Here is a 13,025-nt window from a genome sequence, read left to right on the forward strand (position 1 = left end):
TATTTACATACAAGGTGAGAAAAACAACATAAAAGCCAGTTAATATATTGATTTTTTTCCTGAACATTTTTATTTTACATCCTGGTCTCAGCAGAGCAGATTTTCATGAATCTTTTTGACAATCTTTGTCAAGTGTTTCCTGGTTGGACTGAACGATGCCACAATCTCTTCAATCTGTTCAATCCTGCAAGTTAAAGAAAACATTTAATTTGACTATTTTGAAGGAGTCTCGACTGACAAGTAATGACTGAGAATATCAATGAGCTACCTTTACAAAACATTTTCTCATTCATTTTAAAGTTTCATATCACAACACCGACATCCCCAAAAAAAAAGAGTGCCATCTGAAGAGGAACTTACGTCGTGCTTCCGATCAGGTTTTTAAAGCTCTGCACTCCAAGGACACAGAGTTGGTCATTCAGGCTGACAGAGAAGATCACCTCAAACTTGGAAAACTTCTTGAGACTGCTGAAGACAATGTGCACTCTAGAAGATGGAGGAAATAAATGTTTATTATATAATGTAGCTCAGTTTTTAAAAGAAAAAGTTGCTCTGGTGATGACATATAAGCCTCTTGTGATGCGTTTATAGTCAATAAATTCAATACCAGTGAGTAAAGCTTTGAGGGCATTATAACCACCTAATAACCATTTGAAGGAGTTTATGTTGTTTGCCTTTAATGCGTCATTTCAGGTCACTTGTTTGGCGTCATACATGAAACATTAGGGAGCCTGTTGTGTCATGGAGGGAAGGGTATGTTGGTGCTTTAAATGAAGATGTACATTCAGATCTTATTGTAGTTTCATGTCCCCTGTAATCAAAGTTGGAAAAGCTGAATACATAAAAAAAAATCAAAACCTATCTGTCTGTTCTTCTTAGAGCAAAGTGCTGTATAGGGAAAGACCGATGCTTTGCGTCATCAGTCAATCAGAATCAAATATTTCACAAAGCGGTGTCATTAAAAAAATTGTGAAATGTTGGGCTACATTCAAGCTCTGACAAGCTGTGTTAGGGAGTACTTACTGAGTGTCCACACAGCTGATGTCAAGAATATCAAGCCTCAGACCCCCCCACATTTTGAGCAGACGCAGCTCCTCCCCCAGCAGGCGACAGTGACTCACAACGTGACTCACATCGTGGAGCAGCTACACACAAGTGGAAACACAAAACACTGGTTAAAAAGTTCAGTGTAACCGGAAAAGGTTATCTCAAACTATGAGCAGAGTGTACGGTAATTTAATTACAAAATATTCTAAGATGGTGAAAGAACTGCTTTTTATCTGCCATTTCTTTTTTTCAGTTTATTATTAAACGGTCTACTGATTCAAAGTTACTGAACAAGTCTCTCGTTCCACACCAACCTTTGGAACGTGTTTGCTCGTCGGATACTTCTCCACCCAGGAAGTTTCTCCTTCGATGTACCCAGAGAGCAGTTTGTGGACGAGGCGAGCGTGGTCATGAGACTTCTCATCTAGTTGGAGAAAAATGTTAAGAGGTTGTTTTTAAAAGATACGAGTATAGAGAATGTCCCTCATGCTCAAAGAGAATAAATGGCCAGTATTAAGTAGAACTCACAGCTACAGAGGAAGCACCATAGATTATAGTAATTCATTTCACATGTGATGTAATATAATGGGGCGGCTGTGGCTCATTGTTTGAATCAGTCCTCTCTCAACTGGAAGGTCTGGGGTTCGATCCCGAGCTCCTGTAGCCACATGTACGATGTGTCCTTGAGGAAGACACTTAACCCCAAGTTGCTACCACTGCTTCGGCGCGGCGTATGAATGGGATTAGTTATTTCTGATGGACACTTTATATAGTAACCTCTGCCATCAGTGTGTGAATATAATAAGTAATAATAAGTAGATTAGAAACAACTTTGAACCCGAAGAAACTTTGAAATGTGAAAAATAAATATTCCAATCAACCAAAGTGAAACACCATCATTCCATCATCTCTACTTGCTGTGTCCTCTTACCATCGAGGTGAAGGTTGAACACGATGTGGGATATCTTCCTCTCCGATTGATTTTGAGCTTCATCTTCTTCAAAAACGATAGGAAAGGAAATTCATTATTAAATGAAAGACATCGCTTCTTAACAAAAAAAAGGAGCTCAAGCTGTGCTCTTATATAAATAGATAAGATAAGTGGGCAAATACACTTTTACCCACTGACTGATGGGCACACAGACAAAAACCTCTGCAAAGATCGAGTGTCGTTTGGTCTTAAATGCAAAACAGATTCTAACATTCCTGAAGCCAGAAGTGCTTCAAGTCTCAAATGTGAGTGGTGTCAAGCAGCAAGTCAAAGTGGATAGACAGCTCCATTTAAGACAGAGAGAATACAGTAGAAGGTAGAGGGGCTGTCAACAATGTAAAGTATTGTTTCTGAAAAAAGAACCAACACCCTGCTGACAGTCTTACCGTTGGATTTGTCATACAGCAGCTCGAGATGGAAGGTGTCATGAAGAAAGGTGTAGACTGTACAGTCGTCTCTCCTCTCTCCAAACTTCCATTCATTCAACCTGAACAAAGGATGTAAACTTGAATACATTTGTAGGCAAACGCCATTAACTGTCGAGACCAATTAAAAAGCAAACAAATGGACAAAACTGTAGTGAATCAAATAACACCTACAAACAGTACATAGGAAGAGTGCAGGTGTTTGGTTAATGACTTCCTACTGGCAGTGAAAGTAACAGTACAGAAGAAGTGAAAACACATTGAAATGATATACTGACGTCTTCAGAGCGTCCACGTGGCTCTCATGGTTCCTCGTCTCAGCGATCAGCCTGTTCAGTTTACTTGAGTTCTGCGTGTTCTGCATCTCCAGCTCTGATATTAGTCTGTGGCAGAAAGAGAGAAGGAGGATGAGACACTGGAAAGAAATCCAAGAGGATGAAATGTTTTAATCACTCAAGCCATCATCGAATTACAATCCTGATCGGTGATACACACTGACTGTTTAAAAAGAAAGCAGGATGAATTTAAAAACAAACTTACAGAAAACACTAATTGCACACGTCTGAGACATTGGTTTAAACGGCCTACTACTGTACATACTACTACTAAACATAGTAAGCTGTATGTACTGCATATTATGTTTGACTGTAGTATGACTGCTAGTTGGTGGTTACACAAAGGTTCCTCACAGGAGCTGAAATGAATCCAGTATTTATTTATTTGAATGTTTTTTGTGGCTGGGTCGATGTGCCTATTTGTTCTATGTTTAATTTTTTTTTTTACCTAGCTCCAAAACACATTCCCCCCCATGGAGAGAATAAAAGCTGAAGTTGAAGAAAACGCTGTAAGTGCATAAACCTGAATATGATTATTATGTCTGTTCTGTTTATTTATATTTAAGACTCACCTGTCTTTATCTGCCAGCGTGTCAGTGACAACCTGCAGCTCTGTAAAAAATAAAAAGTAAATAAATACAAATAAATAAATCATTCAATTTAAAATTAATAATACATACATTCAATTCTTAACTGGTATAACAACTAACCTTCCTGGAGTGACCTCAAACTTGGTGTGTCTTCCGTTCCCTTTTCTTCGACTGCAGACATTTCTGAAGAAGGGACACAGAAGATTTTACTGCCATGCTTTGAATCACACATCCACACTGACCCTATGTGTGATGGCATTGCCCTCAGTCTATTTTATCAGAGAGCCCTGCATAATAATCAGCCCACAGCAGACTTACCTGTTTCTAACTCATGAATGCAGTCATCCAGACTTTGTATCATCTCGTCCGCTTTCTCGATCCGTCCTCTCAACTTCTGCTGCTCCTCCTGAAAACAAGAACCCTGTTATTTGCCTTCCATGATCTTAGGTTGTAATTCAGAGTACCTCTGTGAAAGCTCTTACCAGATTTGCCTGCACAAGTTGCGAGTACAAGACCTCCTTCATCTCATGTGACTTGACTTTGCTCGTCTTTCTGAACAGGTTGTTTCTCTCTTTCAGTTTGGCACCAAAATATTTGAGCTGTGAATTAAAAAGGACGCACACCAAGTGTAAGAATTCATTCATTTTACAACTACAATAATGGACATCAATTAAAACTAAATAACAGATAAATTCATACTTTTAATAAACAGATCATTCTAATTAAAAAGATTGGTTAGAGTTCAGTCAGAAAAAGAGATATCTGCATTAAGGAAGAGCAGTTTGATATTAAAAGATATCCAGTCATACATCCTTCTCTGAAACGTTTCTCATTTCTTCCCATAAAGCTTCATTAACGACCCGCAGTGGTTTGTCCAGGTCCCGCATTCGCCCCTTCAACCTGGAGACACGACAAAAGTTGTTTCATCAGAATTCTTTAAAGACACTTGTTTAGAGCTTCTTAAAAAAATATCTATCTCTGTCATCTCCAATGTATTCTGTAATTCAGTGGTTCTCAACTCGTCCAGCCTCAGGAGGACCCACCATCAATTACTCCCTGAAAAATTGCCACCCACAATTCTGATAACTTTAAACCAAACAGATTTAATTCATGAAAAACTGTGCGGTTTGCGGCTTCTGCCAGATGTTTTGTACCTCTGACGGAAACTGAACAAATCTAACGTGTTTAAAAAAGCACTTCACAGACTCTCTGACACCAGGTTTTTTCCAGGCACATGCTCTGATAACACTTTGGCGACCCACTTTTGGGTCCCGAACCCACCAGTTGAGAACCCCTGCTCTAATTCATGACCAACTTTCAAACAAATGCAAGCTTTTACAAAACTCCTCGTGGATGTTTTTTTTAAGATGTTCTAAGATGTTTCTTTAAACCAACTTTAAATGATACTGTAAACATGGAAGGTTAAATGTGACAGAATACTGCATGTATACACTCTTCTAATAAACTAATGTGTTATCAGCATTAACTGTACTTACTCTTCCACTTTTCCTGTCAGTTCAAGGATGTTGGTCTCGTACACACTCTGTTTAGGACGGTTGATATGCCTGTCTTTGAGTAAATCAATCGGTGTGCGATCAGTGTCTGTCAAAAGCTGAAAAACAAAACAAAAAGCCTCATCACTTCTTCTGCCGTTAACGCCATAGATTTTGATCTCAAATATGTTGATGAGGGTTGACCTACTCTGCCAGGGAGGACACTTTGCCGAGGATTATGGATGACAAAGTCGATGTTGAAGAGTTTGAGGAACTCTATCACTGTTATGGAGCCATCATCGAACTTCTGTAAACAGAGCATTAAACTCAATAAACAACAAGCTTCAAAATATTAAGATGTTATATCAAATGTATGTACTTAAATTTAAAAGTATAGAATAGAATAGAATTACTTTATTGATCCCAAACTGGGAAATTGTGGATTCCCAGTTTGGGATCAATAAAGTAATTCTATTCTATTCTATACTTTTTCATTTAAGTACATACATTTGATATAACATGTACTTAAATTTAAAAGTGCCACTGAAATACTAAAAGAAAATACCCTCTGTACATCGTTGGCGTAGTCTTCAAGCTGTGATTCAAACATGCTGTGTTTGAAAGCTGAAAAGAAATACAAAAAACAGTTGATGTCCAGAATAAAGAGAAATCAGACTCTTTAACAGCATCACCACCTCATGACTCATATCAATAATGCTACACACTGTGTGTGTTTTTAACAATAATAACTATTTCCACAAGTGGAAGTGTACATACGTTGTATTATTCTATTATTGTATTTTTTCTCCCTTTATTTAACTGATGTACATATGTTTGATTTTGAACTTCTTGTTATTTTTGATAATTATATTCCTGTTTCTTGAGCTGTTGTAACGAAGAAAATTCCCCCATGGGGGATCAATAAAGTTTATCTTTATCTATAAACAACAACAAGAAAACAGGGATCTTTACGACACTATGTTATGGAAAACCTCTTACTTGATTCAAAAGTAGCTTCACATCTGCTGGCTGTGTGACTGCTGTTGGAGAAATCCGTGTGCTGTGTTGTCATGCTTGGAGCTGTAGTCATGTTACCGTCACTCTCTGCAGCTATGTCTACATGAGACTGATATACCTGGCAACAAAGAAAGAAAAGGGTCAAAACAGAAAATCAAATAAAGAAACACTGAAAGAACCAAAACAAGATACTGGTATCTCATTTTATAATCAGATCAAATAATGGTGATTGTTAGGCTCAGTGGTCGAGTTAGTCGTCCAACGTGATTCTTTAATAATGATGGGTATTTGACATAGCATCCTCTGCCATCAGTGTTTGAATGTGACATGTTGAGTAAAAGCACTATGATGATTTAGAAGACTAGAAAATAGTTATATAAGTACAGTCCATTTACTATTTTACCAGTCACATACAGTATCAAATTATCAAAGAAAGGCAGTATTCAGCATCATGCATTTCCATAGTCACCAAACTGCTGCAATGAGTTTCTCTTTTTCAGTATAAATACAGTTTTTCCATCAGGCGGATATTGGGCAGCCCTACTTTTCAACAGAAATAGCAGCAGAGTAGTAATTCTGAAAAGACTGAGGTTTTGTACTAAGGGATTTCAGTGTTGTAAAAATGTATGTTATTATGAAAAAATTATAATTCCAGGTAATCATGGAGGCAGTTTTAAAATGTCAGGATCAGTAATGAACTAGTTTTCTACTAGTTAATAAATGATAAGATAAAGGCCGACAGTATTTTCACCTACCTCTTCAACATCAGCGAGCGTCTCAGCGGATGCTTTCATCCTCTTCTCATACTCCCCTGCATTATTCTCATCTACTGGCAAAGGTCGCTTGTTTCCACAGACGGGACTAATAGAGTCTTGTTCGAACACATCATCCTCTAAACTTTCCTCCATGTTTGACTTCTGAGAGAAACTGCCTTTTTCTGTGACTTTCTGAGGAGTCCTTGTGTCGATCATTTCTGACATGTCTTCGCAGCTACCAAGTTCCTCATCGTTGATGTCACTCACATCAGCGTCGAAGTTGCTCAGTTGATTAGTGACATTTACGGTCATTGTCCTTGTATGCTCTCCAACAGAATTGACCTTCTTTGATTCATCAGGTTTGGTTCTTTGGGGGAGTTTCGCCTTAAAGCCTCCGACTGAGAGTCTTGACATGAGTTGTTTAGTCTTCAGGTTGAATGGAGTTGCGGCAGGAGAAGAGGGCTGTTCTTGCAGAAGACGCTGAGCTTGTATATTTTCATCTGCATTTATCAGATCACATTCCAGTTCAGACTCCATAACCTCTAGGGATTTTGTTTTGTCTTTCAGGCTTTTCTCCAAGCTGTGCTCTGGCATAGGCAAGGGGGCAGTGGAGCTTTCCATGGTAACAGCATCAGGGTTTGTATTCATCAAATGGCTCAAACGTCTTAGTTTTGATTGAAGATCAGCTATGCTCCTCCTTCTAGACTTTCGTGAAGGCGCTGCATCAACATCATGGTCAACAGCAGCAGGCGAACTTTCAATCTTCTCTGACAAAGAGCAAGTTTGATTTCTTGGTTCATCTTCTTTCCATGTGTCACTTTCATTGGAATCAAGAGGAGTTGGACGGTTTGTGATGTTCACACTATCAGCGTTGGATGATCCTGGTGCTTCATTGGTCTGGAAAGTCATTTCTGTTTTCCTGAAATGGTCAGAGTCAGGGTTCATGTCCTGAGTGGATGAAAAGCCTGGAGGTGATTCATCTGTACGTGTTTGTCTTAGAATGTTGCCTGTTTGAGCCTCAGTCATATCCATGTTTCCATCTTCTTCTCTCATGGTTTCATTTACTTGCTTCTCAATAGTAACTGAATCAAAAGCCACTATTTCTGTATCCACATCATTTTTCTGGGTTTTGCATTGGTTTGGGAAACCATCTGGTGTCTCAGTTTCTTGAGAGGCCACCTTGGTTATGTCAGTATACGCCGAGGAGCCCCCAGTTTTGGACAGGGACTTTTTAAATCCTTGATCCAAAGTGTGTGTTGTTAGAGAACTATTTCTGCGCTGCTGACATGGTTCAATTTCATTACTCTTAAAGTCCTTGTTTTCCTGAGTGGATACAATGTTGGATTCTTTGTTTAAAAGAACTGGATCTGGAAGTGAAATGCTTGCAATATTTCCGGTGATGCACTGGGTTACATCCATGGCTGCATCGTCTGCGGCAAACGTCAGTGTTTTCTCTCCAAAATTTGGCAAAACATCCACATATTGGTGGGACTGTGCTCCAAAACTGGTGGCAATATTTGCTGTGTGGCATTGTGTGACATCCATGGTCGCATCAGTTTCAAACCGCAATGTATTCTCTCCAGAAGTCGGTAAGAAGCCCACTTTTTGTTGTAGTTGTGGTTCCACATTGGTGGAAATATTTACAGTGAGGCACTTGGTTACATCCATGCCTGCATCATTCGCAGAGAACCTCAATGTCTTCTCATCAGAAGGTAAGTTGTCCACTTTTTGTTGGAGTTCCGAATTGGTGGCAAAATTGACTGTGTGGCTTCTTCTTACATTCATTGCCGCTTCATTGGCAGGCAACCTCAGTGTCATCTTTCCAGAAGAATGTAAGAGGTCAACTTTTTGTTGAAGGTACGGTTCCAGATTGGCAGCGATATTTACAGTGTGACTTCTCGTCACATCCATAGCTGCATCGTCTGCAGTAAACCTCAATGTCTTCTCCCCACAAGTAGGTAAGAAGTCTGCTTTTTGTTGTTGTTCTGGTACCAAATTAGCTGCAATATTTACAGTGTGGCTTCTTGTCTCATCCATGGCTGCATCATTTGCAGTGAACCTCAATGTCTTCTCTCCACAATTAGGTAAGGAGTCCACTCTTTTGTGCGGTTCCAAACTAGCTGCAATATTTACAGTGTGGCTTCTTGTCTCATCCATGGCTGCATCATTTGCAGTGAACCTTACTGTTTTCTCTCCACAGGCAGGTGAATAGTCCACATGTTGGCGTGGCTGCTGGATAACATCATTGGCAATGTTCACTGTGTGACTTCTTGTCACATCCATAGCTGCATCATCGGCAGTAAATCTCACTGTTTTCTCCCCGCCGTCATCTTCAAAATCCACTCTGACCTGTGTAAGGGAAAATCCAGAAAGTTAAATTAGCATTACTATGATTATTATTATAACATTTAACCACTTTAGAGTCACCTTACAAAGAGCGTATGTTAGAAATTTGTAAGACAGAAATACAATCGGTACAAGCTTGTTAAATGCTTTTTTCAGTTGAATGGATACGTTACATGGCAGTGCAGAGTAAGTACAGCTCTAAAAGTTTAATAATTGTAGTTTATAGTGCCAGAAGGAGAAACATTTTTGTTGTGAAAAAAATGTGAATCTTCCAATAATAATAATTATGATAATTTTTATGCTTACCAGATTTCTTTGACCCTTTGTCTTTAAAGATGGCTCCAATGAAGTACCCATACCTAATGTGTAGAGAGGGAATACAATTTAAAAGTCATTAGCAAAAGCATACAGATCCAAATTTCACCCGTTTAAAGCTCAATTTATTGAAATAAACCTGAGGTCTGCATTGTTGTTTAACATGTTCGTTCGTACATCACTTTTTACAATGTAGTTTTTATTCAAGCCTTATTACGGGAGATTTTAGATATGGACCTTTTTTTTTTTAATACATGGGAAACAAACTTGTAATAAGAGTTCGTGTTTGCCATACCTGCATGATTAAACGATCCTTGTACTTTACTGTTCTTCCGTCCTGAGGTCATCTTTGCACTATGCAGACTGCCACTGTTCGGCTGCATGTCTTTAGTGGGTAAAAGAAATTGAAAAGGGTCATCTGAGCCCGCCGGTCCCATGATGGGGCTGGTCTGAACTTCCATTCCACGGATTGCATCTCCTCTAAATGTTTCTCCACAGTTCTTGGAGGCTGCTGCAGTAGGAGGAACCATCCGGACGTTCACAGGGTTGGCACTTGGGCCGCTTGGTTTGGAGAGACTTGCTAGGAAGCTTTTAAGTCCTACGTCCACACCATTGGTTGACGAGCCGTCAGTTTTTCTCTCCTTCAGTGATAAAGAATGGTCTACTTTTCTACCAGTCTGAAGCACGGCCACATTTTTATTCTGTGGGGGAAATGAACCACTGGCGATGTTTACAGTCTGACTCTGAGTCATGTCCATAAAGTCATCACCTGCAGTGAACACAATGGTTTTCTCTCTGTGTTCATCTTTTGAGTCAAGGTTGACCTGAGGAAGAAAAAACAGTGAGTTATGATACAGTCACTAAAAATATAACCGTGTGCAATCTTTAGCTAGCATTTTAAGGCAACGTATGGAAATAGTGACGCTAACAGCAACTCATTCTTGAACTATTTTCCGAGCACATTATGTGACATACATCTCGTTCTCATCATGCTGTGATTAGTCCACTTGTCAACTTAGTATAATGGGGTGTCAGAGTCAGGAAAACATGAAAACAGCAAAGTAAAACCAATTATAAAACTCACCCGTTGCCCTGGAAGAGAAGCACGTAGAGAAGAATTCCTCAGGGACGTCATATCTTAATTTGAAAAATAAATGCAATCAAATTTACTTAAAACTGTAATCAATCATAAGACCATCTTCATAAAAACACTAGTTACTATGCATTAAGACAAAGTCGAACATCTAGTCTACGTTTGCTATCAGAATTTTCACTACCTGTAGAGTTGGATGATGGCAGTGTTTTCCTGCTCTGCTGTTGTTTACTCTTCACTGTCGTCTGTGACGCTCTGTTGTCAAGGTGGGAGTACATTTCTTGTGAGGGAAAAAGGCACTGGAATGGATCATCATCATCATCAGTGAAAGCCTGAATACGGCCTGTCTGAGCTCCCGTCATATCCATGCTCACGTCATCCTCTGGATAGAGTACACTGGGCATATTTAACGTCTTCTCCATAAACGCTGAAACAGAAGAAGGAACTTGGTTTTCTTTATCCACATCAGCTTGTTGTGTTTTGATCCGAGAAAGGGAGCTGTTCGACTGTCCAGAGGATGCTCCAGCTGGAGGCGCTGTTCTGGTGATTGCAGGGTTTACGATGGGGCGACTTGGCTTGGAGAGATTTGCAAGGAAGTTTTCAAATTCAGGATCCACAGAAGGCACAGCTGATGATGTGTTTTTCTTCTCTGCTCTTATATCCATGTTTCTGCTGGTGGGTAGAGTTGCTGAGCCACTTGGCATGTTAACTGGATGATTCACGGTCATACCCATGGATCCACCGTTCACAGATATCACCGTTTTCTCTCCTCCGGTTGGTAAAATATGGTAGTTTTGCAGGGAGATATCTGCAAGTAAGTCCTCATCCCTGGCTATGTTTATAGTGTGACTTTGGGTCATGTCCATGAGTGCATCATCCGTAGAAAACAACACTGTTTTCTCCCCAAATCCAAGCCCAGCATCAAAGTTGACCTAGTGACGATAAGTAGCTTCATGTTAGTGAATGATCTTATATCTACGTATTTCTTCTACAGATTATGTAGAAGCATAATAATGATACCATAATTAATACAATTACATCAAATGCATCTAATTATTGGTTACTGTGACAGTAGTTAGGATAGAAAACATTCATTCATAAAGCTCACCGTATCCCTTTGGCGAGTAGTATGTAGAGGAGCACTCAACAGGGTGTCCATTCCTAGATGTGAAGACTTTCATTAAATCTCTTATCGTTTAACAGACAATAAAAGCACTTTTCAAAAGGAGGCTGAATTTAGAAAAGATTCTACCCATACCTGTGATTTGTTGAATCCCATCTTCTGTGACAACATACTGGACCCTTTGAAAGAAAAATAACACTTATTTTAAGATAAAAAATAAAATAAAAATCCTGGTGTGTTAAGTAGTGAGTTTTGGTGGTGGTCTGAGAGGAATGCTGCTTTCACGTGCAGCTTGGGCCGTCCAAGTTTTCGAGTTGGGAAGTCGTGCTTCCGACTTCTGTGTGTTCACGTGATTTCAGTTCGGAAAAGTTGATGTGAAATGTTGTAACAAGAGCAAAAAACAGTGTTGATGATGCTACAAAACGAATCTGTGGAATGTCTCTGTTACAAGTTATATTTGAGCAAAAAGTTGATGTGCAAGATGTGAATTAATAAAAAAAAGTATGTTAACATTAACAAAACATGTTTTTTCCCCCATGTGATGAGTAGGAAAGTCGGGGCACCTAATTCTTTTCAGAGTTGTTGTTTCAACTTGAGCAGGGTGTACCATGTGCATTTTACAACTCGGAAACTCGTTTTTACGATGTGTCCGACACCACATGAATGCACCATCACATCTGAAATACAGGTAAATTGGGCAGAGATTGAAGGTCACCTTACCTATTTTGTGTGTCTGCCGCTGCTGTTGGAATAACACATAACAAATTAAACTAAGTGACTTCAAACGTATGTAAAAAAAAAAAGCATGTAACTATACATCATTACATACGAACCTGTTGTCATTAAGTCTTGTAAAGGACTTCGAGCAGGAGAGACATTTTTTACATCCCTGTAAAAAAGAAAAATAGTTAAGTTAGGTTGAAGTGTCAGCATCATTGTGGAAAAAGAAGCCTGGCCTTGATTGTAGTTTCTCACTTTGAAAACAGAAGAACATCGTTCGCAGGGGCAAAACTGACTCTTCTTGAATTTCTCTTTTCCACAGATTTGGCACACTCCACCTTTGTCAAATAAAAATAACAAAGTAAGTCAAATAAAAAAACAAATGATAAAACTGTTACTGATATTCCTGCTATGGTGAGATTGTATATTTCATTTATATTTTTTTAAATACGTCAGAATACGTCTGAGGAGATATTAAAGCAGGCCATCTTTTTACCACGTTTTCCTGTTGCTCTGGCTCAGGTAACCTAATCGATTTACGCGGCGCTTTTAAAATCTGAAAAATGAAAAAACAACAGACAATACGATTCAGTCAATAATTTACTCACAAAAAAAAAAGGAACATATAACACAAACTTCTTTCATGAAACGTATTGTAGTAGGCTACTGACCGAGGAAATGCGCCGCTTGGAGAATCCACTGCTTCCCCTGCAACCAAAATAGACACAACAGTGTGAAGATGGTTATTATCTGTGAATAAAACTGCTGTCAGCTG

At 39.1% G+C, this 13,025-nt stretch overlaps 1 protein-coding gene across 1 annotated transcript; it reads right to left on the reverse strand.

The window, feature by feature from the left end:
• Positions 1–24: 24 nt before the first annotated feature.
• Positions 25–12,952, reverse strand: knl1 (kinetochore scaffold 1). The gene is made up of 28 exons (XM_061051706.1): positions 12,922–12,952; positions 12,747–12,806; positions 12,506–12,588; positions 12,364–12,419; positions 12,251–12,272; positions 11,666–11,709; positions 11,516–11,568; positions 10,592–11,339; positions 10,399–10,451; positions 9,610–10,138; positions 9,306–9,358; positions 6,654–9,002; positions 5,881–6,016; positions 5,447–5,505; positions 5,090–5,188; positions 4,885–5,000; positions 4,198–4,288; positions 3,871–3,987; positions 3,707–3,794; positions 3,509–3,571; positions 3,371–3,410; positions 2,742–2,846; positions 2,425–2,525; positions 1,979–2,044; positions 1,362–1,471; positions 1,024–1,145; positions 361–486; positions 25–184 (listed from the first exon to the last, which is right to left on the reverse strand). Exons 4-28 carry the CDS (start codon positions 12,371–12,373, stop codon positions 88–90), a joined length of 5,397 nt encoding a protein of 1,798 aa, XP_060907689.1. The 5' UTR covers positions 12,374–12,419; positions 12,506–12,588; positions 12,747–12,806; positions 12,922–12,952; the 3' UTR covers positions 25–87.
• Between the last annotated feature and the right edge of the window lie 73 nt (positions 12,953–13,025).

This window comes from Labrus mixtus, chromosome 12 (genome assembly GCF_963584025.1).
Source record: "Labrus mixtus chromosome 12, fLabMix1.1, whole genome shotgun sequence".
Classification (NCBI taxonomy): domain Eukaryota; kingdom Metazoa; phylum Chordata; class Actinopteri; order Labriformes; family Labridae; genus Labrus; species Labrus mixtus.

Bases quoted from the DNA above. Each gene is read 5' to 3' on its own strand.
- knl1 (XM_061051706.1), bottom strand. The intron at 10,452-10,591 runs GTAGTGAAAATT...TTTCAAATTAAG, and splicing joins GCCATCATCCAACTCTACAG to ATATGACGTCCCTGAGGAAT. The intron at 6,017-6,653 runs GTAGGTGAAAAT...CTTTGTTGCCAG, and splicing joins CGCTCGCTGATGTTGAAGAG to GTATATCAGTCTCATGTAGA.